At 42.8% G+C, this 26,700-nt stretch overlaps 1 protein-coding gene and 1 long non-coding RNA gene across 4 annotated transcripts in view; both read right to left on the bottom strand.

The window, feature by feature from the left end:
- Nucleotides 1-5,622: 5,622 nt before the first annotated feature.
- On the bottom strand, nt 5,623-10,630 carry LOC117593792. The gene is made up of 3 exons (XR_004575244.1): nt 10,169-10,630; nt 7,318-7,423; nt 5,623-7,228 (listed from the first exon to the last, which is right to left on the bottom strand). It is a non-coding gene; the product is annotated as an uncharacterized LOC117593792 (long non-coding RNA).
- Nucleotides 10,631-13,458: 2,828 nt separating this feature from the next.
- The window catches only part of rassf3 (Ras association domain family member 3), a 44,013-nt gene continuing 30,771 nt past the window's right edge, over nt 13,459-26,700 (bottom strand). For 2 of the 3 annotated variants that reach the window (XM_010903610.4, XM_020042968.2), the window contains exons 3-7: nt 22,436-22,543; nt 20,704-20,871; nt 19,666-19,753; nt 16,911-17,026; nt 13,459-16,576 (exon numbers count right to left, since the gene is read on the bottom strand). In XM_010903610.4, coding sequence (XP_010901912.2) covers nt 16,427-16,576; nt 16,911-17,026; nt 19,666-19,753; nt 20,704-20,871; nt 22,436-22,543 — 630 coding nt within the window. In that variant the 3' untranslated portion in view covers nt 13,459-16,426. The remainder of the gene's footprint in view (nt 16,577-16,910; nt 17,027-19,665; nt 19,754-20,703; nt 20,872-22,435; nt 22,544-26,700) is intronic. The other variant, XM_010903612.4, reaches the window with a different exon arrangement.

Genomic DNA, 26,700 nt, shown 5'->3' with positions numbered 1-26,700 from the left:
ATCTATAAATATTTCCTTCACTCCAACTATTTCCACTGTCTCTCTGTAAGAGACCCGCTGTGTAGCCCAGACCCATGCTACTTCATATTTTCACCCCAGTTGCAACTGTGATTTTATTTACCAGAACTTTGGAGTTGCTAGGTTCTTGCTAACGTTACAAACAGAACTTAGGTCATCTCGGACTGTTTCACTTTCCTGCACTTTCTCCAATAAAATGTAGAATTTTGAGTCCAGCTGAAACGTATCATCTTTGTCTAAATATACTTTGGAATACTTGTATTGAAGGTATATACAAAAAATTGGATTAGCAACATAGTAATTAATGAAACTCAGTCTTTACTCTCTGTCATTATGTTCCAGAGAAAAACATTAATAACAGCAGATTTCAAATCAACCAATTACTAAGAGGATAATGTTTAGATTCTCAGCTTTTATTTCAGGGTATGTGTGTACATATGGTTTTCATGATTTTAAAAATGACAACAGTTTTTATGCGCTGAAAAAAATACTAACGTAACTGTGTTCTTGATGATATTAGGAAATCAGTCAATGGAAAGGAATTCATTGGGTCCCAATCTTCTGATGCTCATAGATACCTTAACAAAAACAGGTGGATCCAAAAACCAGTCAATATCTCGCGTTACCACTATTTGCCTCATGCAGCATAACACCATCAGTCAAGCTGTTGATTGTGGCCTGTGGAATGTTATTCCAGTCCCCTTCAATGGCTGTTCAAAGGCATTGATTCAGAGAAACCCAAGCCCGCTCAGTGGGTAACATGGCTGGTGAGTATGCAGGCATGTGGGGTGAGTATACATCATACTCACCAATGTAATTGCGTTTGTGGTTTGTGGCTTCTGCCTGACCATGCCATGATCCCACCTCACACCATGGGGCACAATGTTGACATGTATGATGAAATTGTAGGGAAATAGGTTTTATGTTTGCATAGATGGGGTGTGTGTGTGTGGCTTTGTGTCGTTTCTTTACCCTCAGTGCCTTTTGAAGAATTCAGACCCCTTCACTTTCTTCAGATTTTGTTGTTATAGTTCATAATTGATTACACTGATTTGTTTTTGCCATACATACATGGAATACCCCATAATGTAATTCTTTATTTAATAGAAAAAAACTAATAAAGGTTATGTAAATGCCATGACGCTTACTTCAGAACTCTTGCTTCCAGACTCCTTTCACTACAATACTCAGACTGTTACTATTAACTACTGCACAATTGCAGTAACGCTTTTGCAGGAGTACATGGTTATGTACGTGCCATACGAGGCTTCATTACCGTTCTTCTAGAAGCTGGATATTATGCTAGCAACGTTAATTCAGATTTTCTTTTTCAGAATAAAAGCCATCATTGAAATATATAAGGCAATATAGTTACCAGTCTAGTCTGTACATTTTATGTTTAATATCCGTTCCAGTATTGTTGTCTGTTCCTTTTAATAGACCAGATTGTTAACTATAATGCCTTAAATTTCAACGATGGCTTTTATTGTGACAAAGATATATCATGCTGCTAAAATAACGCTAATGGAGCTTCGTTTGGCCATCGGTCTGATCAAAGAGCTTTGAGTGACTGCACAGGATACAAGATGCTGAAACTTAAGCGCCTGGCAGAGACGTAAAAACATGTAGGTATTCATACCAACTTTGATTTAAGAACGTGCAGGTATAAAATCTTGAACGTCGTGTCCTAATTGAAACTACGTTACCAGGTGGACAGCTATTAGCTTCAGCAACTTGTATTGTAATATATCTAGGCTGTACTGACGCGGATAAATAAATCATTTTGAAATAAACTAGATAGCTCACGCATTCAAACACTGGAAAATGGCACAGAGACATCAAATGGCCAGGCAAAACAATCCATAAAAAATTATATGAAATATAAGATTATGAGTTTAACTGTATCCAACCGGACCGAGACGTAGACCGACCTGACCAAGAACAGGCTGACATTAGGTCAGTTTAGTTTCGCGAGCAACTGGACTAGAATTAACAAGAAAACTCTTGTTAATGTATGAGGCGTGGTGAATTTGAGTCTGGGGAAGGGGAGAAAGGGTTGTTCTATGACAGCACATCAATATCCATTGATGTGCTGTCATGCCAAGCATACTGAAGTCTGTCTCTCCCTGTCTGGTCTGTACTTCAGGGTCAGTGGAAGCAGATGAGCAGACTAAGGTAGATTGCAAACTGTTTATTCAATGGGATTTTGTCCTGAAGACCTGAAAACTGATGGAAAGAAAGGAATGAGGGTTCTATTCATTAGGCACTACAGAAACCCAACTGTGTGAGGAACTACTTGAACTTGTCCAATAAGAATCATTTGTTATAAATTTGGAAAGCATTTAACATATTTTCCTCAGTTAGTGTTATTTTCCCCCCTTTTTATCTGAAACCCAATCTGGAGGATTCACAGAATGTGGATGAAATAAGCATGAAATGTAAATTCTTCCAAACCGGATTTCTGAAGAAAACCAGAGATTGTTGAAAGCTCTCTGCATTTCCCTGCATGAGCAACGGTGAGTTTGTGTCAGAGGAGGGAAGGTTGTTTTTATTGCACGGTCTGCAGGTTTACTGTCATATCTGTCCCACTCGCAAGATTAACCGAAGAAGGTAAACCAGTGCTTAAGTGATTTCGTTCCATGCCGCCATACTCCTGCGGAGATGAAGACTGAAGAAGGTATGAGGTTCTTTTCATTAGGCTCCACAGTAAGCCAGCTGAATCTGGGAGGGAATACTTCAACTTGCATACTAAGTTACTTACATTTTGAAAAGCATTTGACTTGTGCCCTAATCCTGCATTCAGGAGGGTATAAGCATAACATCTCAATTCCTCCAAGAAGAGGAATGCAATTTCAAAAGTTACCTACATTTTGTTAGTGTGCCCCTGTCCCATCAGTAAACTTTTTATTTTACACCTGGATAGGCACAGCTTGTTAACCATGCCAACTAAACATCAGGAAGGACACAGACACTCAGCACCACGAGGGGTCAAGGAATTTCTGGTGGTGTAAGATGAACCAATGTAATTGTGAAGTTCTGCATCTGTCCACTTGGTGACCCCACTACAACTATATATAATTGACTATCTGAATTACCTTGTTTATTACAGAGACTAAGGCCTTTCCCCAAACCATGTGGGAGCAGAAAGAGATGCTGGGGCTTTTAATCATTTCAGGAAAGGGCATAAAACGGCATTGACCTTAAATACCTTTTAGGATTAGTGAATAAACAAACTCTTGCCCTGTTGCTTTCAGGTTCTGAATCTTCTATTAGAAGACCATTTCAACCTTCCTTGGGACTCTCTGACCCCAGCACTCGAGTCACCCAAGGCCCAGCTAGACCTGATGTGTGAGGTAAACAGAATAAGGTGGCAGAATATCATTTATATTATCATTTATATATGTCTTATCCAACCAGGTATGTTAATCTGTTGCTAGATGAAAAAGCATGCTTAAGAAACTCTGTTAAACATTCTGCTTTATTTTCCAGGTAAAAGCTAAAATGGGTTTCTTAAACAGTCTCTGTAGGTTTTATCTGGTTAACTCACCCCTTAGAATACCTATTGTGTAGTAATGAGTGTGTACATAGGTATGCCTGTTGGTGCATGGCATCCACTTTGTGTCAAGTCTCCCTCTTTCGGCTCCACCAGGCGGCCAGTCGCCTGTCAGTAGTGGACAATAACATGAACTGTATACTGGGCTTCGGAGCCAAATACCTGCAGGAACACTTCTCTTCCTGGGCTACACAGCAGGGTGGATACGTGGGTGCAGAGTTAAATCACTTACTGTGCTTGAGGTTTTTCCACACTAGGCACATCATCTACTACACTAGGAAGTACATATAATAGTACTGATCACTGAGCTGGTCACAATGTTCAAAAAGATTTAGAACACCATGTTGCTCATAGATAAACAGCTTCCAAGAATATGTGGTATTTTGTTGTTCAATAATGATCGATACAAGTAACGTTTTCTTTCGCGCGGTCTACAGGGCGAAGTTTTAGTGGATGAAGTCAACTGGCACACTTAGTTTTTTTTCTCAAATATTAAACAGCATTTGGTCAGTCTCACATTATCTGTATCGAGTTCTATTTATATGTTTATATTCATCTTTTTAACAAAAGTGTACAGTTTGTTGAAAAGATGCCTAACAGGGATGCCATTCTCTTACCCAGTCCCACTACCCCAACCCTGTCCTCTAACCAGGAGTTCAGGTTTATTCTCTTACACAGTCCCTGACCCTTGAGCTCAAATCACACCTTAACTTTAAATAGAATGAATACTAATACAAATGGGGGTATTTACTATAAAAAGAGCCTGTATTGGACACAATTATGCATTTTGTATACTTCAGTGCAAATGAAACAACACAAAGACCTCAACAATATACAAGTAGGACTGAGAAAATGACATTATAGTCATTTAAATGAACACCAGGGTCTTCTAGCCTCTGCTACTATACTGTAGCAGCCTGCTCTGCCTTCTCTAGGTTAACATCCAGGTGTGGACTTGACATGGCCGCTGAAGTCTCCTGTTGAAACGTCTCCTCTGCCTTCTCTAGGTTAACGTCCTGGTGTGGACATGACATGGCCGCTGAAGTCTCCTGTTGAAACGTCTCCTCTGCCTTCTCTGCATCAGCAGCCTCCCTCCTTTATAGCCAGTGTTGTTGTGTGGAAGTCAGCTGGGCCGCAAACCTTCCAGGAAGTTCTTGGTCATTGCTTAGCTTCTTCAAATAAAAATAGATACCAAAAGGCTACAATCTGGTGGGGGGGTGATCAGTGATTTGAGGGAAATCAAAAAGAGGTGACTCACTAAGCAAATATAGAGCAGTATACACTGATCAGCCATAACATTATGACCACTGACAGGTGAATTGAATAACACTGATAATCTCGTTATCATGGCACCTGTCAATGGATGGGATATATTAGGCAGCAAGTGAACATTCTGTCCTCAAAGTTGATGTGTTAGAAGCAGGAAAAATGGGCAAGCGTATGGATCTGAGTGACATTGTACCAAATTTTGATGACTAGACGACTAGGTCAGAGCATCTCCAAAACTGCAGCCCTTGTTGGGCGTTCCCGGTCTGCAGTGGTCAGAACCTATCAAAAGTGGTCCAAGGAAGGAAAAGCAGTGAACCGGCGACAGGGTCATGGATGTGCAAGTGGGGAGCGAAGGATGGCCTGTGTGGTCCGATCCAACTGACGAGCTACTGTAGCTCAAATTGCTGAAAAAGATAATGCTGTAACTGATAGAAACATGTCAGAACATACAGTGCATCGGTAACAGTCAGACCGCCTCACCTTGGATTTGACCTCACAGCCATTGGAGTCAAAGTCTGTAGTTTTTACAATCCGCCACCAACTTAAGCCGTGATACAGTCACACACCACCCATCTGTTTATACATAACAGTGCGTGTATCACATGCATATTCTTAAGGAATAGAGTGACACTATCTGGACAGTGGTCTAATGGGTAAAGATGCAGGCTTTGACTCCAGTGGCTGTGAGTTCAAATCCAAGGTGAGACAAATAATTTTCTATGAAATGACTTGCCTTGACTCACTTGCAAAATTCTGCACAGATTTGAACTACTGGAGTTGAACTCTGCAGCTTTACCCATGAGACCACCTTGGATGCTCTACTGAAACTGTGCCTGTCTTTAAAAATGTACATGTGATAAGAATTGATATGTGATATGACCACTAGGGGCAATGTTGTGCACTGTTATGTATAAATAGAACACTGGTGTGTCAGACAATTGAGGCTGAAGTTGGTGGCTTGGTGTGAAAACTGCAGACTCTAAGTCCAAATGGTTGAGAGTTCAAATCCAATGTGGGGTGGTTGGCAATTGACTTGCCAGCTGGCTACTGTCTTGGTGCCTGATGTTGTAGGTGAGGCAGTCAAGACAGTGGGAGTGTGCTGGCAAGACACCTGGACCACCTGCCCAACACCATCTGGCTGCCAGCACCAGGAAGACAGTGGGAAGCCACCCTCACACATGGTCAGCCAAGACAGTAGGCCACCCACCCACCAACACCCATCCCCCTGGGGGTGCATGTCAGCCAAGACAGCAGGAAGGTGTTGGCCAGCTGCCATGCCAACCACCTCAGTCACCAAGACAGTAAACCAACCACCCCACATTGGATTCAAACTCAAAACCATTGGACTCAGAGGCTGCAGTTTTTGCCCAGTTGTCTATCTATAGATAACAGTGCACACATATCACATGTACTTTTCTAAAGACTGGCACATTTTCAATAGAGCATCCAAAGCAGTCTCACAGGTAAAGGTACAGACTTCAAATCCAATCTGCAGGTTTTGCAAGTCTCCCCTTGGATTTGAACTCACAACCATTGGAGCCAAAGCCTGCATCTTTAGCCATGAAACCACTGTGGTTCTTCTGCCCAGATAGAGTCACTCTATTCCCTAAGAATTTACATGATATACACACTGTTATGTATAGACAAGTGGTGTGTGAAGGTATTATGGCTGAAGTTGATGGCTAAGTGTAAAAACTACCAACTTTGACTCCAATCGTTGTGAGTTCAAACCCAAGGGGAAGCCAAAACCAACATGTTTCTGTAATAACTGTTGTAGTTCACAGTGGGACTATAAAGACAGGGTAAGGGTTGTCATCTTTGGATCATTTAAGTGATATCTGGTAATTTAATGCAAAATTATGCAGATCCCTACTGCTCTGTATTAACTTAGTGAGTCTTTTTGATTTTATGCAAAAACACTCAAAATCTGTATATTTACAACTGACGACGAGTGGGGCTAGATATTCCAAAAGAGCTGATTCCTTAAGTAAATAAGTAAAAATAACTATGTATGAGAAGTAACGGAATGAAAATAGTGTTTCTTTGTTCTAATCATTGTACCCCCCTCTTACAAAAAAAAACTATACATCAAGAAAAACTAGATAACCCACAACAGAGAAAAGAAAAACTTACAGAAATATGATAAAAACCTTTACAGATTAAATTACATATTGCACAGATTAATGGAAAAAAGCATAAAGGCAACAAAAATATACATCATGAAGCAACAATATACATCATGAAGCAACAAACATAATAATTCAAATATGATTTTGAAAGACAATTTAAGAACAATTAAGTGTTGTCAAATCATCCAAGAGACAGGGGCTGGGGGTCATTAGTCATCCCACTCATCATCATCCTCAAAGTCATCATCATCATCATCATCTGGGGTGGACACAAAATAATCATAAAAAATATATTAATATGAAAGCAACCTTTTAATTAAGTGTGTGTGTGTGTGTGTGTGTGTTTACCTGAAGAGTGGATGGCTTTGCTCCTCTTCTGCATCACTTCCATCAGAGCTCCAGCGATGCCTGCTGAAGGGGTGGGAGGTCCTCCTGACTCTGGGGTGTTGCTAACCTGGAACACACACAAGAATCCACTGGTCAACATGTTTGTTGCTTCTGGAACAGGTGCCTATGGTCTCAACATCACTGGTTCTCTACTGGTTTTGACTCTGGAGTCAAATTAAACCAGGTTGTCTCAGCACGACCCAATTTATTTTTGCAAAAATGTAATGAAAGAAAAATATGTTTCATGGCACTTGTTTCTCGTTGTCAATGTATCCATATTGGAGACAGTCTTGACGAATGTGGGCTAGCTCTTTGCAAATCGATGTAGCACACAATTTAATCGGAGTAAGAAATTGTGTCAGTGTATGTTCATTTTTCATTCTCACATTGTCCTTTATTGGGTATAAGTTGTTAAAACTGCTGACTAGAGTACGTTATATGATATATTAATAAGAAACATGTTAACTTTTTTGACAAGGGGGGCAACAACGACTAGCACACCATACCTTAGGTTCTAAGAGTAGCTCAATGAAAAGGGAGGACGGCTCAAGTGGCATCACATCATGCAGTAACAATGACTGTAGCCACTAGGGGTCACTGTGCTAATGACACAAATCTGAGAAAGCGGACGTTCTAACTCAAACGCAAGCATCACTGCAGCGTGCTGCAAACACACGCCTAGTCAGACCCGTCCCAAGGTCACTACATGATCAGACTGAGCCTGGGAGGTGCAAAGCTCCACTTGAGGGGCCACTACATTTAACAAACAGTTCCAACCCGTAGTCAAACAGGACAAAAAGGGGAGGGGTGGAGAGGGGAAGAGGAAAGTGCGAGAGAGCAAGAGAGGGGGAGCATCAGTAAGCAATTTGTGGGCTTTGCTAACACAGCAGACTGTGTTAGCAAAGCCCACATACACACCATCCATGTCTAATTTTAAACACCTGCCTACGAGGTGATTAAGAGACAACGTGTTTCACAGAAACAAGACACGAAGTGATCTTTTTCGGATCTGCTGGAGAAAGATTTAGAAAAATGAGCTGAAACCAACCTAGTCGATGGAATAGAAAGAAACCAAATCAACAGCTATGTCTAAGAGACATCACCTCCTCCCTGCAACAGAGAGAGGGAGAGAGTTTGACTGAGACACCGATTGTGATTATTTCTTCATTTTAATAAGACATCTTTGTCACTAAGAAACCCCCATCGACCACCCCGATCACACACAACCTAACCCCCCCCCCCCCCCCAAATAAACGGGACTAAGTACAAACTAAGTGAGCATGGCTTTGCTATTGAGAGAGGCTGTTACAGGCAGACCAGACTCATAAGAGAAGACTGAATATCTGCCCACCAAATTAGGTGGTAAAAGACCTCCTGCCAAATGTACAAACATTAGAGCCACATGTTTTCCTAAGATCGCGCACACACAAAGAGTTTGAAGATGATCAAACATTGAGAAAATCCCCTATTTGTCAGGTGAAATATCACAATGTGCAATCACAGCAACGCAATTAGTGACCCGTTGCAATGAGGATGGGTTAACCCAGTGTTTCCCAATCCTGGTCCTGGGGACCCCCAGGGGTGCACGTTTTTGTTTTTACCCTAGCACTCACTCACTGCACTACACAACATCACCATCAACAAAACATTTTTTTTGCCCTGATGGATGTAGGGCAGGTACTGCTCAGAAAGAAGGTGAACGTACCACAGCCGGAAACCTGACAGAAGACAAACACGGTCCAAGATGACTGTGACCCCACAGCACAATTGATTAATATACAACAGCAAGAAAGAAAAACATAAGAGAGAACTGACTGAGCTCACAGTAGAGGTGAGAGCTACAAAGACACATTGAGAACTGTAAGACAGAGGTGACCAGACATAAACAACAACTGCAGGACAGACAGAGGGAAGGATGTGCAATAAAGCTCCAGTTGGACAACACCCCAAACATATTTACACCAACACTACTCAGGCCCCACTTGACACCAGCACCAAAATCTACCAGCCCCCACTCCACTCCCTCCAGGCCTGAGGATAGACTGGTTGACACCATCCTGCTGATGGATTCAAATTGTACATTTATTCAAGAAAAACAATTCCCTGATCAAAACAACAAAAAGATGCAATGGAGCTCCTTAGTGGGTCCAGCTGAGATCACCACATTATAATACACACTGGGGCCCATGACCTGCGGTCCCAACAAGAGTGGCCACATCGCTAAGGAGGCTGATAGAAAAAGCCCCTTTCACCTTCCCCAACAAAAAAATAGTGTTGTCCACTCTCCTACTGAGAACAGACTTCCAGCCAACCACCATCCGTTACCAACACCCGGCCCACCATCCTACCCTAAACCTGGACTGCCTCTTTGAACATGTACAAAGAGATGGTCTCCCCCTTCACCAAGACATTGAACGATGTGGCCTTAGGACGTCAGTCCACTTCATCTCACAGGACCAGCAGAGCAACCCCCAAGCCACCAAAACCAACCCCACACTCCCGCAGACCAACACCCGGACACCCCCCTGCCCAGAAAAGAGTACCTTCAACCACACGACCTCCCAAATCCAGCCCAATCAAAACTCACTCGAACCAACTACAGATGAGCTTCACCCCGCAATACCCTCCTACCCCCCTAAACACATCCACCCATAAAACTGGAGCCTCACACAGACAGAGCTATAAAGAGGCCTGCACAGATCCAACCCCTGTGCAGACAAACATTCACTCAAATACCCCGACTTCAAACAATACATCCCATTTAATTGGCTAATTTAGCTATTTAAGTAAAACATGTTAATGTATGTCTTACCTTGAATACAGTGAATGTCATCCTGAAGTCTGGATTCTCAATAATTCCATTGTTTTGGTAAGTACATCGTTTGCTTCGACCATCTAGCTTTTCTCTGGCCAGCTTTCCCAGCTAACAGTCGATGTCCAGAACCTCATTAGTCCCTTATTTTAGGGAGAACGTTTACATTCACCAGCTACTTTTTCGGTCGTTTTTTGGTCAGCACTACAGTCCTACGTAATATAGCAGGCACCTTTGACACATGCATTACAAGTGTAACGACTGTTGTATATTATATATGGTAACCACATACAAAAACATATAATTATATGTCGTTCGTATTCCAGTACTGGCTGTTGGTCAATAAACGTATTTGAAGCGTTAAAACTGTTATTTAACTTGGTAATTCTGAAACCCAAAGACCCAAACTATATTTGTTTTTCATTGGTTGGTGTTTTTCCTTGTTTGTCTCGCTTTGGCTACTTTCAGCTCTTTGGGATTAGGGTGGCAGATCGCATCCCAGGTCATCGCCCTCTATTGTCCCTTCGTAATATTGACGATTCCAATTTAGTTAAGTAAGCGCCATAAGAGTTTATAAAATATATGACAGCCTATTGATTTATAATTCCTTCACTTAGGAAAGTATTGTTTCACTTAGAACTGTGTTTTGTTGTTGGTGTTTTTGACTTTGGTTTTGATGAAAACATTACACAACACATAAATGCATTCCAGCTCCATACCAGGTACCAATGTGTATTTTAATATACATATATATGATTTCCGTCACTTTAAGACAGGTGGCGATTTACCTTGACAGGGGTGTGTTCTGCTGTAAAGACGTGGGTGTCCGGGGTTTTCGACCGCAGATCAACACAGTTTTCTTACCATTTGCATGAGTTATATGTAGGAATTACTTTACTTTATCTAAGATTTCTTTAACGTACTCTGTTAAAACTGTAAAGCAAACGGAATAAACACCATACATTGTATTATTCGTAACTAGGCGGATTCCTGTGGAAGTCTTATTTATATTAGCATGCAAACGAGTCAAGGAGCTGTTGCCAGCATGCTACCACCAAAGCCGAAGGCACCGTCAGCTCTTATAAGTGAACTGATACCCTCTATAAGAAATATGCTTAAGGCCATCTTTTACAGTCTATATGTTTTAGTCTTGACTAGAAAAATGTCAACATTAATGAATAACTTAAAATAAATAACTTAAATATACATTAACCTCTTCAATTAAATGAACATTATCATCTATAGAATGATATGCAATGTTCTTATTGAGAAGGATGTAATCATTTTGCAACTGACATGACATTCAGCACTATGCTGCTCACCTCAATTGGGAGTAGGTTCAGGTAGTGATGGCCATTTTTTAGGCTTTCCGTTCTTCTAGCTGCAGGATATTATGCTAGCAGCGCTAACTCAGATTTTATTTTTCTCAATAAAAGCCATCATTGAAATATATAAGGCAATATAGTCAACAACCTAGTCTGTCATTTTATGTTTAATGTCCGTTCCAATGTTGTTCTTTTTTACAGACTATGGCCTTATACATTTCAATGATGGCTTTTGTTGTGATAAAGAAACAGTGCTGCTAGCATAATATCCTGCTGCTAAAATAACGCTAATGAAGCCTCGTTTGGCCATCACTAGGTTCAGGGGTATGGGGAAGTGCAGATAGGGTTGATGAGCCTGAAGCTGCATCTGTTGGGGCTGGCGCTAGGCAGGGTTGTGATGGCCATTCTAGGCTTCATTACCGTTCTTCTAGCAGCAGTATATTATGCTAGCAGTGCTAACTCGGATTTTCTTTTTATAAAATAAAAGCCATCATTGAAATATATAAGGTAATATAGTTAACATTCTAGTCTACATTTTGTTTAATGTCCGTTCCAATGGTATTCTTGTCTGTTATTTTTCACAGACTAGAATAACTATATTGCCTTATACATTTCAATGATGGTTTTTATTGTGATAAAGTATTGACAGAAGAGTGGGGGGTGCGCAATGCACAATACTGAGGCTCTATGGATGTTTACTTAATGCCAAAAACAAGAAAATTGGATGGGTAAATAATTTAATGTTAGATCTTCGATCTGGTGTGAACAGCATAGCTAGAGAGAGGAGGGCCAATGATTTGGCAAACACCAGTTAGATCATCAGGATCCTGTTGTTTAGACTAGAGGTGCCAGTACCACATATCACGCATGTCGTGTACGCGTGTGTGCGTCTTGGTTGTGTATTGGTGATGTGGACAGGGGCATTCTCACCCTTTCCTGTAGGCTATGATCAGATTCTTCATAAGAATACATTATATTTATAAAGCGCTTTTCAGGGACCCAAAGACAGAAAAGTGACAGGGAACAGAAAAATAGAAACAAAAGAAATACTATGAGAAAACAATGAAGATTGAGAGAATGGGATTTGGCTAGGCGATTTGAGTCTTGAGGCGTTGCTGGAAGATGGGGATAGTCTCAGATGATTTTGGGGAGAGGGTTCGAGAGCCTAGGAGCAAACCTTGAGAACGCTTACAGTGAGGGAGTGAGCCACACGCTAGGTCTCAACTCCTTCCTACAGGCGGTTCAACGTCATTAGAGATCAAGCCTCACCTACATTGGGTCTCCAGGAAACTTGAGAAGGTAGTGAGTGATCAAAGGCTACAGGGGCAGTTCAGGTGTGCCACACTCGAAGATTTAGAGCTGGAAAAAAATATACTGGTCAGTGACAAACTAATATAAATGTTCATCTTCGATCATTTGTTACTTCAGCGTCAGGTAGACCTACACCAAACATTCTAACTGCATCAGATAGACCATGGTCCATCTCTTAGGTCTTTAACCCTCTCCTGGGGACCCCCCAGCCATCTCAGTTTAGTTTTAGCCCTGAACTAGCTCACCTGATTCAACAGGTAAGGGCTTGTTAATTAGTTGATCAGTTGATTCATGTGTGCTAGCTCTGGGATACATCTAATAGATGGAATGGCTGGGGGTCCCCAGGAAAGGGTTGAAGACCTAAGAGATAGACCTTTCCATTGAATCCTTGGCTTTGGCTTCAAAGCCTTTTTTCAATTTGAGTCATAGCTTTTGTTCAATTTGTTGGAGCTCCTCTAGCCTTTTACTGAATATTACATCACATTGTTCACCTTCAAATGGCCAGTTATTTAATTGGTTTACATTTACTAGGCATCTAAATATTGGATGCTTTTTCTCTATTAAGTTATATTCTTATCTACGTCTCATTATGCACATTTTTTTTAGTATTTTCGTCTCTAATAGTAGGCTACAATTCATGACAAAACAATTGGGTATTTTTTTGTACAATTTCAACTTTAATTGATGAACTCTGGCCTTCAAAGTAAAGGCCACATTTGGCAACAATGCAAAAAGAAAAGGTTACCTACAAAAATAAACCTGCATCATCAACAATATAAATAGAATAACATTTTCTTCATAATAACATGTCGGTTTCAACCTGTTTCCTCCTGAACCTACAGATGCTTTGTGATCCATATCTGGAGACTGAACCATCACTAAAACTGTGTCAGCAGAACCCAGAACAATTCCAGGTAGAGAGCTTACTCTCCAGCCACAGTACGGCAGCATAGGAGCCCAGTACAGTACAGGTGTGAACAGCATAGCTAGAGAGAGGAGGGCCAATGATTTGGCAAACACCAGTTAGTGATCTAGCTGATGTTCCAGCAGTACTGGCCAATATGGTTCCACACCAGCCACACGGTTGGCCTATATGCATTAGCGTACACAATGCATGCTTTATAGATATTTACTGTATATGGGTTACTTTAGCAGTCCTATTCCTACTAGCCAGACTTACAAAATAAACCAACCAGACAGCGCTGTCAAAAACATGCTACAGCTTAAGATAAACCAACTTTCACAGTCTAAAAATCACCATACAGAAGCTTGTAGCCATACAATTTTCCAAAACACTACTTTCAGCAAAGTCAAACATGCTTTGTTTGAAGCCTAATTATGAAACAAGTGTAGAACTGTAATTTGTAATGTAGGCATCTGGTTAATGGAAAAGACAAATCCCTGAATTAAAAGGTTAAGTGCCCAAAGGCTTCAGTAGATATTAAGATCAAAGCTCTGTAGATATTTACAGTGACCATATTCACACAGTATGTGTCTTTCTGCAGTGCAGATCAAGGATCAGTCCAAATAAACATGTTCATGATGATGCAAAAGGCAGAACAGATCCTAGATTAGCGCTCAGAAAGAGAGGATACAGGGCCTGTTCAGATTCAAAGGCCCAGTCCTGAGCTGTGCTGACCTCAGGCTAACACAGAGCCCCTGGTGTCGGTTAATAGAACAGCACTTTGCCACACCATTTAGCAGGCCATGCAACAAAAAAACAAAAAATATGGCTTTTAGATAAAATGTAATAGATTATTTTAGCATATTTAATTATATTAACCCAGTGTTTAAACATAAATTAAGTTCTGAGTGTGCAACCCCTATAAATTCCATCTATCATTTTTCCTCATTTATTATGAATCCTTTAGTAGCTTGCACCAGGCAAAACCTAAAATAAATCTACACATTTTATAATATCTTTGGTTATTAAACAGGAAAACAGATAGCAAAAGTATATCATATTGCCGACAGGCTTTCGGTCAACAGTTATTAAAAAGGGGAGACTGGTGGAGAATGCAGACAGCATTTATCCACAAGGTGGGGCTGTATAACCACCCCACTAGTTTCCTACAACGATAAACGTGGCAACTAATGCAGTACCATCAGAGGAAAACACGTCATTTAGTACTAGCAAATAAACAAGGCTACGAAACTCGTCCATTTCCTGTGTTTGTGCTCAGTGTTCTGAGACCGCAGAGGGAAGATGGCCCAAATGTAATCACTAGTTTACGTCTACGCGGTTGATTGTCTGCCACAGTGCGGTCTGTCCCAAGAACAGAACCCCAGTCTACCTCCTGAAGGAGTCTAGGTGACAGAACCCATGGTCGTCTGAATTCACCTTCATAGTAACAGACTCGTCCCATTTGGACAGCTAGCATATCCATGTGTCCTTGGTAGAGAGCATGAGGCATGTCAGCTCTGCTCCAGGGGTCACATGGAGTTCACACAGACTCGGTGCAAAGCAAGGCTGATTTACAGCAGATAAGGACTAATGTAGCCAAGTTAACTGAATAGCATTCGACCAGGAACTGTATATCCATTGTCCTACACTACAGATGCTAAGCGTGGCCACAGGTCTGGCACTGGCATAAAGACCATGTTTATACTGGGCACTGAACTAGACCTTGGTTTGGACAGTGTCTCTGTCAACATAGAACTGCAAAAAAACCTTTACGTTAATTACAACTCTTTCCTCACTCTCTGACATCTCTTTTCTACTTCCTCAAAAACCATTAGTCAACTTCCTGAAATCATCCAGTTCTCACAGCCTTAGCCCCTCCTCGGACATGATTGGTCTCTGTCGAGAGGTCAGAGGGGAGCTCTCAGCTCAAACTCCACTCGCAGTCGGTCTGGTTCCAAGCTGAGCCACCGCATGCCCTAAACGCTAACAGCTTGTGACCGTAGAAAAACTGCACCAATTGTGTTTCTCTTTTCAAAACCATCACAACCTTCAGTTGAAGAACACCACTCAAATCCTGTGGTCTGCATCTCCGATTGCAGCTTCTGTTGTTACAGTTTCTGTTACATTTAGTCCACCTCAGTACTTCTAATGCGTCTTCACGATATGCCAGGCCAGCCGTTCTGTTGCCATTTAGTCATCAGTGCGTTAAGTCCAGTGAGTCTGTACAACCACTCTGATGCCGCCACAGTAAAACCAGCAAAGATTACAGCGGATTAAAGCTTTGCTCACATAAATTAAAAAGAATAGGCAAGATATGTACAAACCATTGCATTCACCAAATTAAATAAAGTCAAAAATAAATTGATTCATATACGCTTTGGGTCTGAATCATTCACATGTTCAAAATAGTCATTCTAAAAGAATAAAACGCCACTACAGAATTTGCAGTTACTATAGAGGGAGGGGGGACAGTGAACAGGACTGGACAGGCCTCAGTACAAACGTTGAGCTCCTCAATGTTTAGTGAAGTCCAGGCTAAGTGAACCGCAGCCCTCTAGTGTCCACCAACGGTATTGCGCACAAGGTCCAGTTCCACGGGTTCAATGTAGCAGTTTCTCCCAGCTGTCCAATAGGCTGTCTGGGCAGACCAGTGTGCCTCAGACTGGCTTCCGAGCCTCCCAGGTCCTTCTCCCCCTCTCCTCCATAGCTGTTGCAGTGTTACCCTGGACCTCCGGCTTCCCTCATGGCCTCCTGAAGTTTCACTCTGTAGTTGTCGTAGCGACGCCTCACGGAACACACCCGCTCCATCTCCTCTTTCTCCAGCATCCTCAGGAAGTTAGTCAACTCTGTGATGGAGAAAGCCTCCCACTGGAAGGGGTAAGACAGATACTGGTTCATAAACCTTGTATAAGTTCATGTTATTTCAGCTTTGAGTTGTCTGTCTGGTCTCAGTTCTGAGTGCGTGTGTTCTAGCTTTACTGTCCAAGTGGGGAGCAAAAAATCCCTGAGATACTAGAAACTAGGAAAATAACCTTGTGGGGACATTTTGCCAGTTCCCATGAGGAAAACATTTTCAGACTGAGGTTAGCTGTACAACTAAACTAACAACTGGGGTTAGAATTAGGTTTCCCTTTTTGGGGTTAGGGAAAACAGGGTTAAATAACAGACCCCACAAGGATAGCAAAATGGTAATGCGACGTACCATAACCTCTCCTGCCTGCTGTTCTCTCAGGACGAACCCCAGCGAGTCGGTGTTGGGACCCGCCAGCAGACGCAGGAACAGTGGATGCTCTCCTTCAGACAGCTTACACATGTACACTAGAGAAGACAAACAGAACATCAAACACTGTGGTAGGAGTCAGATGTGGTGAGGCCTGTTACAGGAGGGCGGTGTGTGTGTGTGTGTGGGGGGGGTGTGTGTGTGGGCACGCACTGTAAAACACTAATAAGAGCTTGTGAATCTGGGGGAGGGCTACGTCACTCACACGCAGACCAGCGAGACAGAAGTCTCTGGAGCACGTCATTCCCCAGACTGCCTTAAGCCTTCCCTCATGTTCCTTCACTCAGAGAAACCTCAGAGTGCTCTCAGCCTGGCCTGGAAGCTCTCCTGCTGAATGCTGCCGGACAGAACCTCCAGGACCTTGAAACGGCTGCTGACCATCTAGGGCCTGGGTGGTAATTAGCGCGAGACGTCCTTCTTGCTAGGAGACCAGCACTCCTTGTCGCAACGGGTTGGGATGTCGCTGCGGCAACGCACAGACTCCCCAGGGCCATGGGATCCGTCATAACTGACAGTAAGCACAGACCTAGGGTCAGGTTTGTGATACATCGACACTTCCGTGCCGAGGGGTGTCCAGGGTTCTACATTAATGATGGCCTGCTGGCCCGGGGCCAGTAAGACCGAACATCGGGGCAGTAGACAAAGACATGGGCCAGTGCTCAAAGTCCACATTTAAATTAATAGTATCGTATTAAAGAGAGAAACCACCGGCTTGTCTACAGTAAGTGACATGTTAACTATGCCTGCCTAAGCACTTGCTAGCAGTGACAAACAAGAAGCCTGCAAACCAAGTGATGCGACTTCCCCACCTGTTGAATTGAATGTGTATTGTGCCATTTTAATGTAACCATAAATAGAATAATTATTTTATCAAGCTTTTATGTTGCATCAAATGCAAGTATCTTTATGAAAAGATGCTAATATTATTTATAGCAATATTTTAAATAACTTAAAAAAATAAATGAAGTACGTTGTATCATTTATGTAAACAACAGTTGCTTGTATCAGCTCGTCTCACATCAACTGCAGAACTATGGTATAAATCAATACTTTGATGATTTGGTATTTACATACAATGCATTGTGGTTTTAAAATTCTGTTCGGCCCAGTAAAAACCCAGTCTGGGCCAGAAAACTTCAGACCAACTGGCCCAATAGGGCCAGAGAGAAAAACGTTACCCCTGGGTGTCGGCGCGTCTCTCTGGGGGTATTTATAGTGGAACTGCGTTTTCATTTAAACCACAGAGCTACACCACAGACCCTGTCTAGACAAACCATCTCATTCAATTAAGAGGCTCGACCCTTAATCAAGTTAATGAGAAGGACCCTCCGCCCCCCAGCGCACACCCCAACGTTAGCGTCTGAATGGGTAGGTCACACCATGGGCGTCTTTGTCCTTACATTATAACGACGAGCTGTCAGATTACACAACCGTGTGAAGAGACGATCAAACAAGACCGTGACAGACCGCCCAGTCAGCTCCTCTGCTGGAAGTCTTGCTCCAGCACCACCCCAACCTTACCCCCACCCGGCCCCTAAGCACTACGAGGGGCTAATCTGGTGCATGTGGTGAAGGAGACGGGTCTTTTCTGCCTGGGTGGAGTCAAACTGAGGGAGCGGGGTCAGTCCTCTACTTTCGACACTCTGTGGGAGCAGACTGACAGTACACTGAACCTACTGCAGGATTCAGAACAGCTGCTACTGGACATGCTGTATATACAGGCTCACTCGCTGCCCATGGCCGGGTATTCCAGACACGGGGTCCAACACGATGTGTGTGGGGATAGCCCTGAGGCATTCTGCAACTTCAGGGCGAAGCATCCAGAAATAAGCACCCTGACCCAACACACACACACAGTTGTGAATACACACAACACATATGTTCAGACAGGGCCACTCGGTCATCCATCTAGCAGAGGGTCTGGCATCCACGGCATGACAGGACAATCACATCTCCACTAGCCAGCCAGACAACCTGCAGCCAGTAGAACGTAGTACTCACAACATGGGTTCATTTCCCAGGACCACACACGTAAAACAGTATAGTTATGTTATTATATTACACTAACCAAAAAATAAATAAAGTGAAAGGTCAAAAAAAAGTTTTGATAAATGACAACTGCATAATAAATATTAGCATTTTTGTAGATTTTTTTAAGCACATTAACCAATACATACAAAAGTAGATATAATCCAGCCTTCTGAAGGAAAGGCATTAAGATGAATACTAATTTTCTACTTTCTTAAACCACATATTGCTCTTTCATACCCAGGTAGAAATGTTTTGCACCAAAACATCCCTTGCCTGTTGTGAACCATATTGTTATGAAATTAATCAATTTCTAGATGCAATAACACGATGTGATGAGCTAGATAAGGGGACTTTCCATGACGGTTTTTATTTGTGGCTGCCAAGATATTTTGGATTAGATAATATCGGAATGTAAAATCAGGAGTTCTATCCTACCAGGGGAACACTACATTGACAGTTGCAAGGTGCATTTAATCCACGTGAATATATCAGCTGAGATGGATGTGGAGGAAACGTGACCTACTCACAACTATACTATAAGGAACAGTTGTGGAACAATGTCTCAGAATAATGGGGGAATAAAGTCTAGGTGAAAAGGTGGTTTCAAAAGTAATGAGTAGTCAGTTTGTGTGCTACACACACTTACCTTGGTCTTCCCTGTGGCAGCGTTTGTACAGGGCAAATTTTGCAGGGTTGTCGGCTACGGTGAATTTACACAACAGGGCCTGGATCACCTGATCAAAACAAAACATCAACGATTAAGACTTGTTGCAGCAGGACTGGCCGATGTTCATTCTGGTGATAACTAGATCGCAACAAGATGTCCTGAACTCAGAGCTTAATGGAATCCTTAGCTGCACTTCTTCAGTCCAAAATAATAAGGAGCTGTCTGACTTGGAATTGGGACACTGCACGTTAAACTTCAGATGAAGCAGGACACTGTAAATTTAAAACAGACTGATAAAGGTCTGAACTCAACATACACTAAATGTATGAAGGTGAAAAGATATTTGTATGGCAGAATGGCTTACATAATCCTACTGTCCTCTTCATGGAATACATTAGGACACGGTCTTCAGTTAGGGCATGTACTGGTACAGTCAGACTAAACAGCAGTGTTTTTATTCCGTCAATTCTTTTGGAAACAAAACACTTCGCTACTAAAAAGCAATTTTCTATTCAGGGAAGTCCCCACACGTTATTTTTGCTCCCATTAAAGAAATGTTTTACCACAGACTGGGCAAAACAAAAACAAGTTGTTCGAACAATGCTGGTTATGACATCTGGGTGACATTCATTACCCACCCTCATGGCCAATCATTTCCTCATTAATATGCCCTGCTAGTAGAAAACTGGTAGATGAAATGTATGAAAATAGTTATGTCTGACCCTGAATGATGTGTCAACGTTTTAGTATTCCAAAATTGGAACTAGCCTTTATGAACACCAACGGGCTGAACAGGTCTTGGCGAGGTGTCGGGCATTGTTAGAATACCAAAGCAAATTGCTGCAGTCAAAAACAGTGGAACAAAGACCAGAGCGGTTTCAACTGGTCACGAAACTAACATTTCCAACAAATGTTTGCCGTTAACTAGCTTACAGAATCTAGGGCAGAATTGGCCGATAAAAGCATCCCTAAATGACAGCCATTTCCTTGAATACTGAAAGCAGCAGTGGGACCCACCTGTTGTACTGTGTTGATGGAGCTGATATGAAGAGTGTTAATGGATCCCAGGGGGAGATGGAAGGCCTCCGTTCCTCCCCCGCCACCTCCTCGTCCACCTTGTACGGTGATGGGTCTCCTGAGCTCCAACTGGACCTTGATGAAGCCTGTATACACGCCACTGGGGTTCTACAGGGAGAGATGGAGGGGCCGTTAGGAAAACCCAGGGCAGAAGAAAGCTCTGTCCTGTCTGTGAGGGGTGAGAGGACCATGAAGGGTGGGGGGGACCCATCACCAGATGGATCCCAGATTGTTGGGACCATTTCTAAGCTCATTACTCCCCAAGGCACAACCGGGGGACAGCACTGTCTGTGTGCGAGGCACAGTGTGGGTCAAGAGAGGACGGAAAATGAACAGTCAGCCGGTTGTTCTGACAAGGACCCGTCAGAGCCATTCCAGTCAGGTTTCTACAGAGACAGTGAGGGAGGATGGTGTGGCAGTGATAGACCAACAGATAGAGCACACAAAGAGAGGACACAGACGAATGGGCGTGGGCGCAAACAAAGATACTTTCCCATGAAGACAGATATTTACGCTGCCAAACTGCATGTTTTAGATGAAAGGCAGGGGGTCAACCTGCATGTTCCTTCTCAGCGACCCGGTCACACACCAGTTAACCAAATGACTAATGACTTGAAGAGGATCCCTACAGGCCCAGACACGGTGCCGTTTCTCAGGGAATTATGGTCACTCAGGGCTTGTAGTTCAGCATGCCATCTATCTGCAGCTACTTCCATTATTGTCCCAAGAATTATGCAATCATTTAGCTATGTCATTACTTCATTGCTTTAAAATTGCATTGAATCAACTGCATTCACTTTGGTAACTGTAGTCAAGCCAACACCAGGGCTAAAGGGTCTGAAACCATCTTGCTAACTAATTGGTTGTAATTAGTTAGGCACTGAAGGTTTACACAAATTGCTTTCCCTAAAAAGAATAAGCTCTGCCACTGGAAAAAGGCACTGTTTGCTCCGGACAGCCTGTATGTGCTATGGGAACACAGTTTGTTAGAGACCTACTTAATCACTGGATTTGGAACTTGTCACTCATGCGAATTGTATCATGCAGGAACTACCAAAAATACACTCAAACACAAATAGCAAAGATGTTTTGCTTGTAGTTGAGTGGTAGAATGCGACAGAGTAGGTAGGTTGATGGAACCGGTCCGGTCAGTGACTAGAGAACCACTGGGCTGACACGTTTCCTTTGAATTCTCCTTTCTTTTACCAAGCAGGGCAACGAGTGTTGTGCCGCCATGCCTGCAGTCGAGTGAGTAGACAGAGCTGGTCCTCTTCTCCACAGGGGAGGTGAGGAGAACAAAAGCTCTTCTGTCTTCCCCTTATCATCAGCAGACAGAGAAAATAGGAAAGAGGCAATGGAAACACGTGGCAAACAAACGTGAGTGTGTGTGTGTGTGTGTGTGTGTGTGTATATATGTGTGTGTGTGTGTGTGTGTGTCTCATGTCTGTTATGGATTAGGATGGGAGACACAGACAGACAGAGACACACACACAGACAGACAGACAGACAGAGACACTTCATCTTAGCATGCAATACAGACCTTGACAATAAACTTGGGACACAAACAGCATACAGTAGTTCAGGGGTGAAGGGTCAAACTGGGCATCTAGGTCATAAAGGGACGCTAAACTGAGGTGGCCTTGAGTCCGGTGGAGGGGTCAGGTGGACTTACCAGGGTCATTTTCAGGTGGTCCTTTGTGGACAAGTTGTAAAGCTCCACTTTCTGTCGAATCTCATCTTTGCTGAAATGGGACCGCAACTCCCTCTCCTTCTCCACATCCTGGAAGACAGAAACCGGGAGGTGGTATTAGATTGCTGGATCAGCGGATTAATAAGTGGTGATGAACACCATATCAGTCGTGTGGTCTGAGCCGGCTACACGCCGTTTTCCTGACCTTAATTAGCAGCACTACTGTAGCCGTTGATTTGGCAAAATCCTCTTGGGCAGGGGATCTCAACTGTTATCCTACCAGGGCCGGATGTTTTTCAGTTAGACCTCATCACGGTGTCCCAGGTCAAGTGAAGTTCCTGAGTATAAAGTTGTAGGGCTGCAACTAAACTATTTTGATAATTGATTCATTGGTTGATTACTACTTCGATTAATCAGATATATACAAAATCAGGGCTCGAAATGAATGGTGTCTGGGACGGTTTGACACAGACTTTGGAATGATTGCATGACGACAGGCCAGAAAACACAAAATGCCTTCACCAGTGTTTCCTTACATGTTCCAACACAAGGCCGATGAACTCATGTTTAGATTAAATGTTCATTAACAAGTCACATTACAAGGGCTGTTCATTGGGACACCACCTTTCTCAAAGGCACACTTGATGCAAGCGTTGATGTCATGTGACAGATGGATATATAGACTAGCTAATTGAAATAAATTGAAAGAGTGAAGATGCAACTATAGAATTTTGCCTTACTGCCTTTGGGCAGTCCAATAAACGTATTGTAAACCAAATAGGAAAGAAATGCAGGTTTAAATGGTAAATCGGGAAGTCTTGAAAATAATCCACATTTTTATGGTCGGATTTTGGTTATGGGCTTTTAAAAGCAAGCTATGCCTGGCTAGGCGTTCTGTAATTAGGCCAATTTAGGTTATGTAAATGCAGAGTCATTATAATGTTGGACATACAGGCACATCTGCAGACAGAGGTTGCATATTTCGGGAGTGGCTGTCAACAGAATGTGGTTGTATGATCTACCTGGCCTGAAAGGAATGCACACTGTAATACAATGACATTGTTTTTGTAAATGGAATACGACTAAAAACTTCCATATGTATCTAAATGACCAGTCTGAAAATAGCTCACAAACGTGAACTACACAAATCTGTTTACGAGCCACCCAAGTGTATGGTAGACACGTTTGAGCTATGATCAGGTAACTGGCTGACGTTATTGTTAGTTACTATAGGTTGAAAATGTGGGTGAAGCAGAGTAAGTGAAGTGACTGGGAAACAAATCATTTTAGTATATTGTGGTGTTGTTTAACCAGGCAGCTAGTGGTAAAATAGAATACCAACATCTCCATGGTATATTATGGCGTTTAAGTTGAGCTTCAAGAACAAATTTGGTTTATGTATTCTCAATTGTGTCAGAAATGAACAAATTATTTAATGTTGCAAATGACCTAAACCCATGTTGGTATTTCAAAATGTAAAATAAAAAATCAAATATTCTAATTATGGGAGTTTTTTCTAGTTTTCAAGTTCAGTTTGGGATGGCAGAAATTGCACTTTGGGATGGTACCGGAACAGTTAGGAAAAGTTTTTTGCAAGCCCTGGACAAAATACATCAACTCCATAAATAAACAATGTTTTTTGGCTACAATGTGTTCTCTTTCAATGCTAAAGCATTACAGTTGTGCTCCTCATGCCATGAGAGTTCTGCAGTGTAAATTTAGCAACAAACAGTTTCCGTTGAATTCTTAAAAGTAAAGTGGTATCAAACTTTTGTAGTTTTTGGTCGTACACGACATCCCTCCGGTGTGGTCTCTGCCATCTTTCAAAATTGATTTTATGCCCGTCTCAAGCTAATCGATAATGACATTCGTAGCCATCGATTTTTTAATAGCGACGTTATCCATATTCAGCGATTCGTTGCTGTAGCCCATAGAGGGTTGCAATGAAAAAAAGTCTAACTGGCCTGGAGGTCAAAAACTAGTCCACGTGATTTGGATGAGATCTCAAATCACAATCTCTGTTGGGCAAACATTTAAATTACGTATGAGCAGCCTAGATAACCTCACTGCAATTTCAAAAAAAATTCAGTCATGCCAAACCCGGGGAGCCCTCCCAGAGAGATGAGGTAATCCCAGTATTGGAATCTGCTCACGAGATCCACCGAGACGAGACATGCAGTTGAAGGCTGTGGCCTCTACATGTGGACACACAAAGACACAGTTTAAACACCTAAAAAGCAGCCAGTTTGTTGAGGTTTTATAGACCATTTCAAAATGAACTTGACTGCAGCTTCCTGTCCTTTATCACCCTAGATATAACACCCATAGTGGATGCAGGTCATAAAGGCATGGAGGCGTGTGTGTGTGTGAGAGCTCAAGGTCCAAGCAGTGCTGTGTGTTCTTACATGGGCATAGTGCTGCACTCTTCGCTACTAAAAACAAATCTACAGCACTCAGTGTCCAGGCAAGACACAGCAGCACTGGACACCTTATAAGGGCACATTGTGTACAGTATGTGTGTGGGTGTGCGCGCGTGTGAGCACAGTATGAGAAGCCAATGTCTCACACACACACGGCCTAGTATTTACCTTTGGAATTCAGAGTTGCCTGCGGTTATCATTCCTGACACGCTACAGGCTTCTCTCTAATGTCAACCTGTTCCCTGCTTTACTGCCACAGAGAACAACAGGCTGGCACATACAGCAAACACTGCCAAGTTCTTTACGGTGTGTGGTTAGTGATGGATGAGGTCTGACGCTGGAGTTTGCAGTTCTACCACTGACAGCTGGTTAAACTGACAGGGCCCTGAGCTGGGCCAAGGAGAACTATGACTTGCAGGTGAGGAGAACAGTGTGTCGGGTCAACATAGACCCTGGTTCAAGACTTCAGGGTAACGGGAAGGTGGGTTGGGCTGTACAAGGAGAGACAGGTAAAATTGAGCGGTGGGGATTAAAATAATACTACAGTAATACTACAGGGACAAGGGGAATAGGCCTGCCTGACTGGCAACATGGGCATTGGTATGTGGAGGAGGAAATGGCAAGCCAACGATTGTATTCCTTCTAGGTTACCTTTCTGGCCATTCATTTACTGGTGTTGCAGCGAAAAGACGCGGAGAACTCGCCATCCCTGCAGAACTGAACCGACCAGCTAAGACCCAGGAGGAGAGAAAAGGGTAAGACCCAGGAGGAGAGAAAAGGGTAAGACCCAGGAGGAGAGAAAAGGGTAAGACCCAGGAGGAGAGAAAAGGGTAAGACCCAGGAGGAGAGAAAAGGGTAAGACCCAGGAGGAGAGAAAAGGGTAAGACCCAGGAGGAGAGAAAAGGGTAAGACCCAGGAGGAGAGAAAAGGGTAAGACCCAGGAGGAGAGAAAAGGGTAAGACCCAGGAGGAGAGAAAAGGGTAAGACCCAGGAGGAGAGAAAAGGGTAAGACCCAGGAGGAGAGAAAAGGGTAAGACCCAGGAGGAGAGAAAAGGGTAAGACCCAGGAGGAGAGAAAAGGGTAAGACCCGGGGGAGAGAAATGGGTAAGACCCGGGGGAGAGAAATGGGTAAGACCCGGGGGAGAGAAATGGGTAAGACCTGTAGCTACTGTTGGTAACGTTTATGACAACTTGATAGTTGATGTGTTTCTGTTCAACCCTATACACTGGATTTAATGGGGGAAGGGGTTGGGTTTGGCAGAGGGCTGTTCAGCTGACCTCTAAAGGAAGCAGACCTTTACTGACAATCTACTAAAATAGCAGTGCCTCAAGTTGCTTGACAGCCTCCTCTAATAAAGCTGTGTTGAAAAGGTCCTATGCAGGCTATTGAGGGTTAAGGCTTGTAATGTTTAAATCCTATTTAGAATGTTCCTTTGATTGTGTGCGTGCCTATCACAAGACATATCACGGGCTAATGACCAATTGAGTTAGAAACTGTGCTAGGTTCACAACAAATCATCCTTCCACGCTCTCTTACCAGCTCTATAGGATCTTCAGAACTCCTCATAAAAGACAGCTCGGCTCCAGGCCAGTTCATTAGTGCTATCAGTAACCAACATGGATATTACCTCAGTTAAGAAGGCCACCAGTGAGGCGGAGCATAACACAGAAAAGGCAAAACAAACAACCGGGCCGACTCGTGATGAGGTAATGGGCTGAAAAAAGCACAGCCCTTCTCTCGCCCTCCCATCCCCCCTCTCTCCCACGCAGTGTTTGTTGCATCTACGGCTTGTTGAGAAAGACATCAGTTTGAGAGTTCAAGCTGTC

This window comes from Esox lucius, chromosome 23, assembly GCF_011004845.1.
Source record: "Esox lucius isolate fEsoLuc1 chromosome 23, fEsoLuc1.pri, whole genome shotgun sequence".
Lineage (NCBI taxonomy): Eukaryota > Metazoa > Chordata > Actinopteri > Esociformes > Esocidae > Esox > Esox lucius.
Note: the sequence above shows the minus strand (reverse complement) of the source record. Positions and strands in the feature narration are given on the sequence as shown.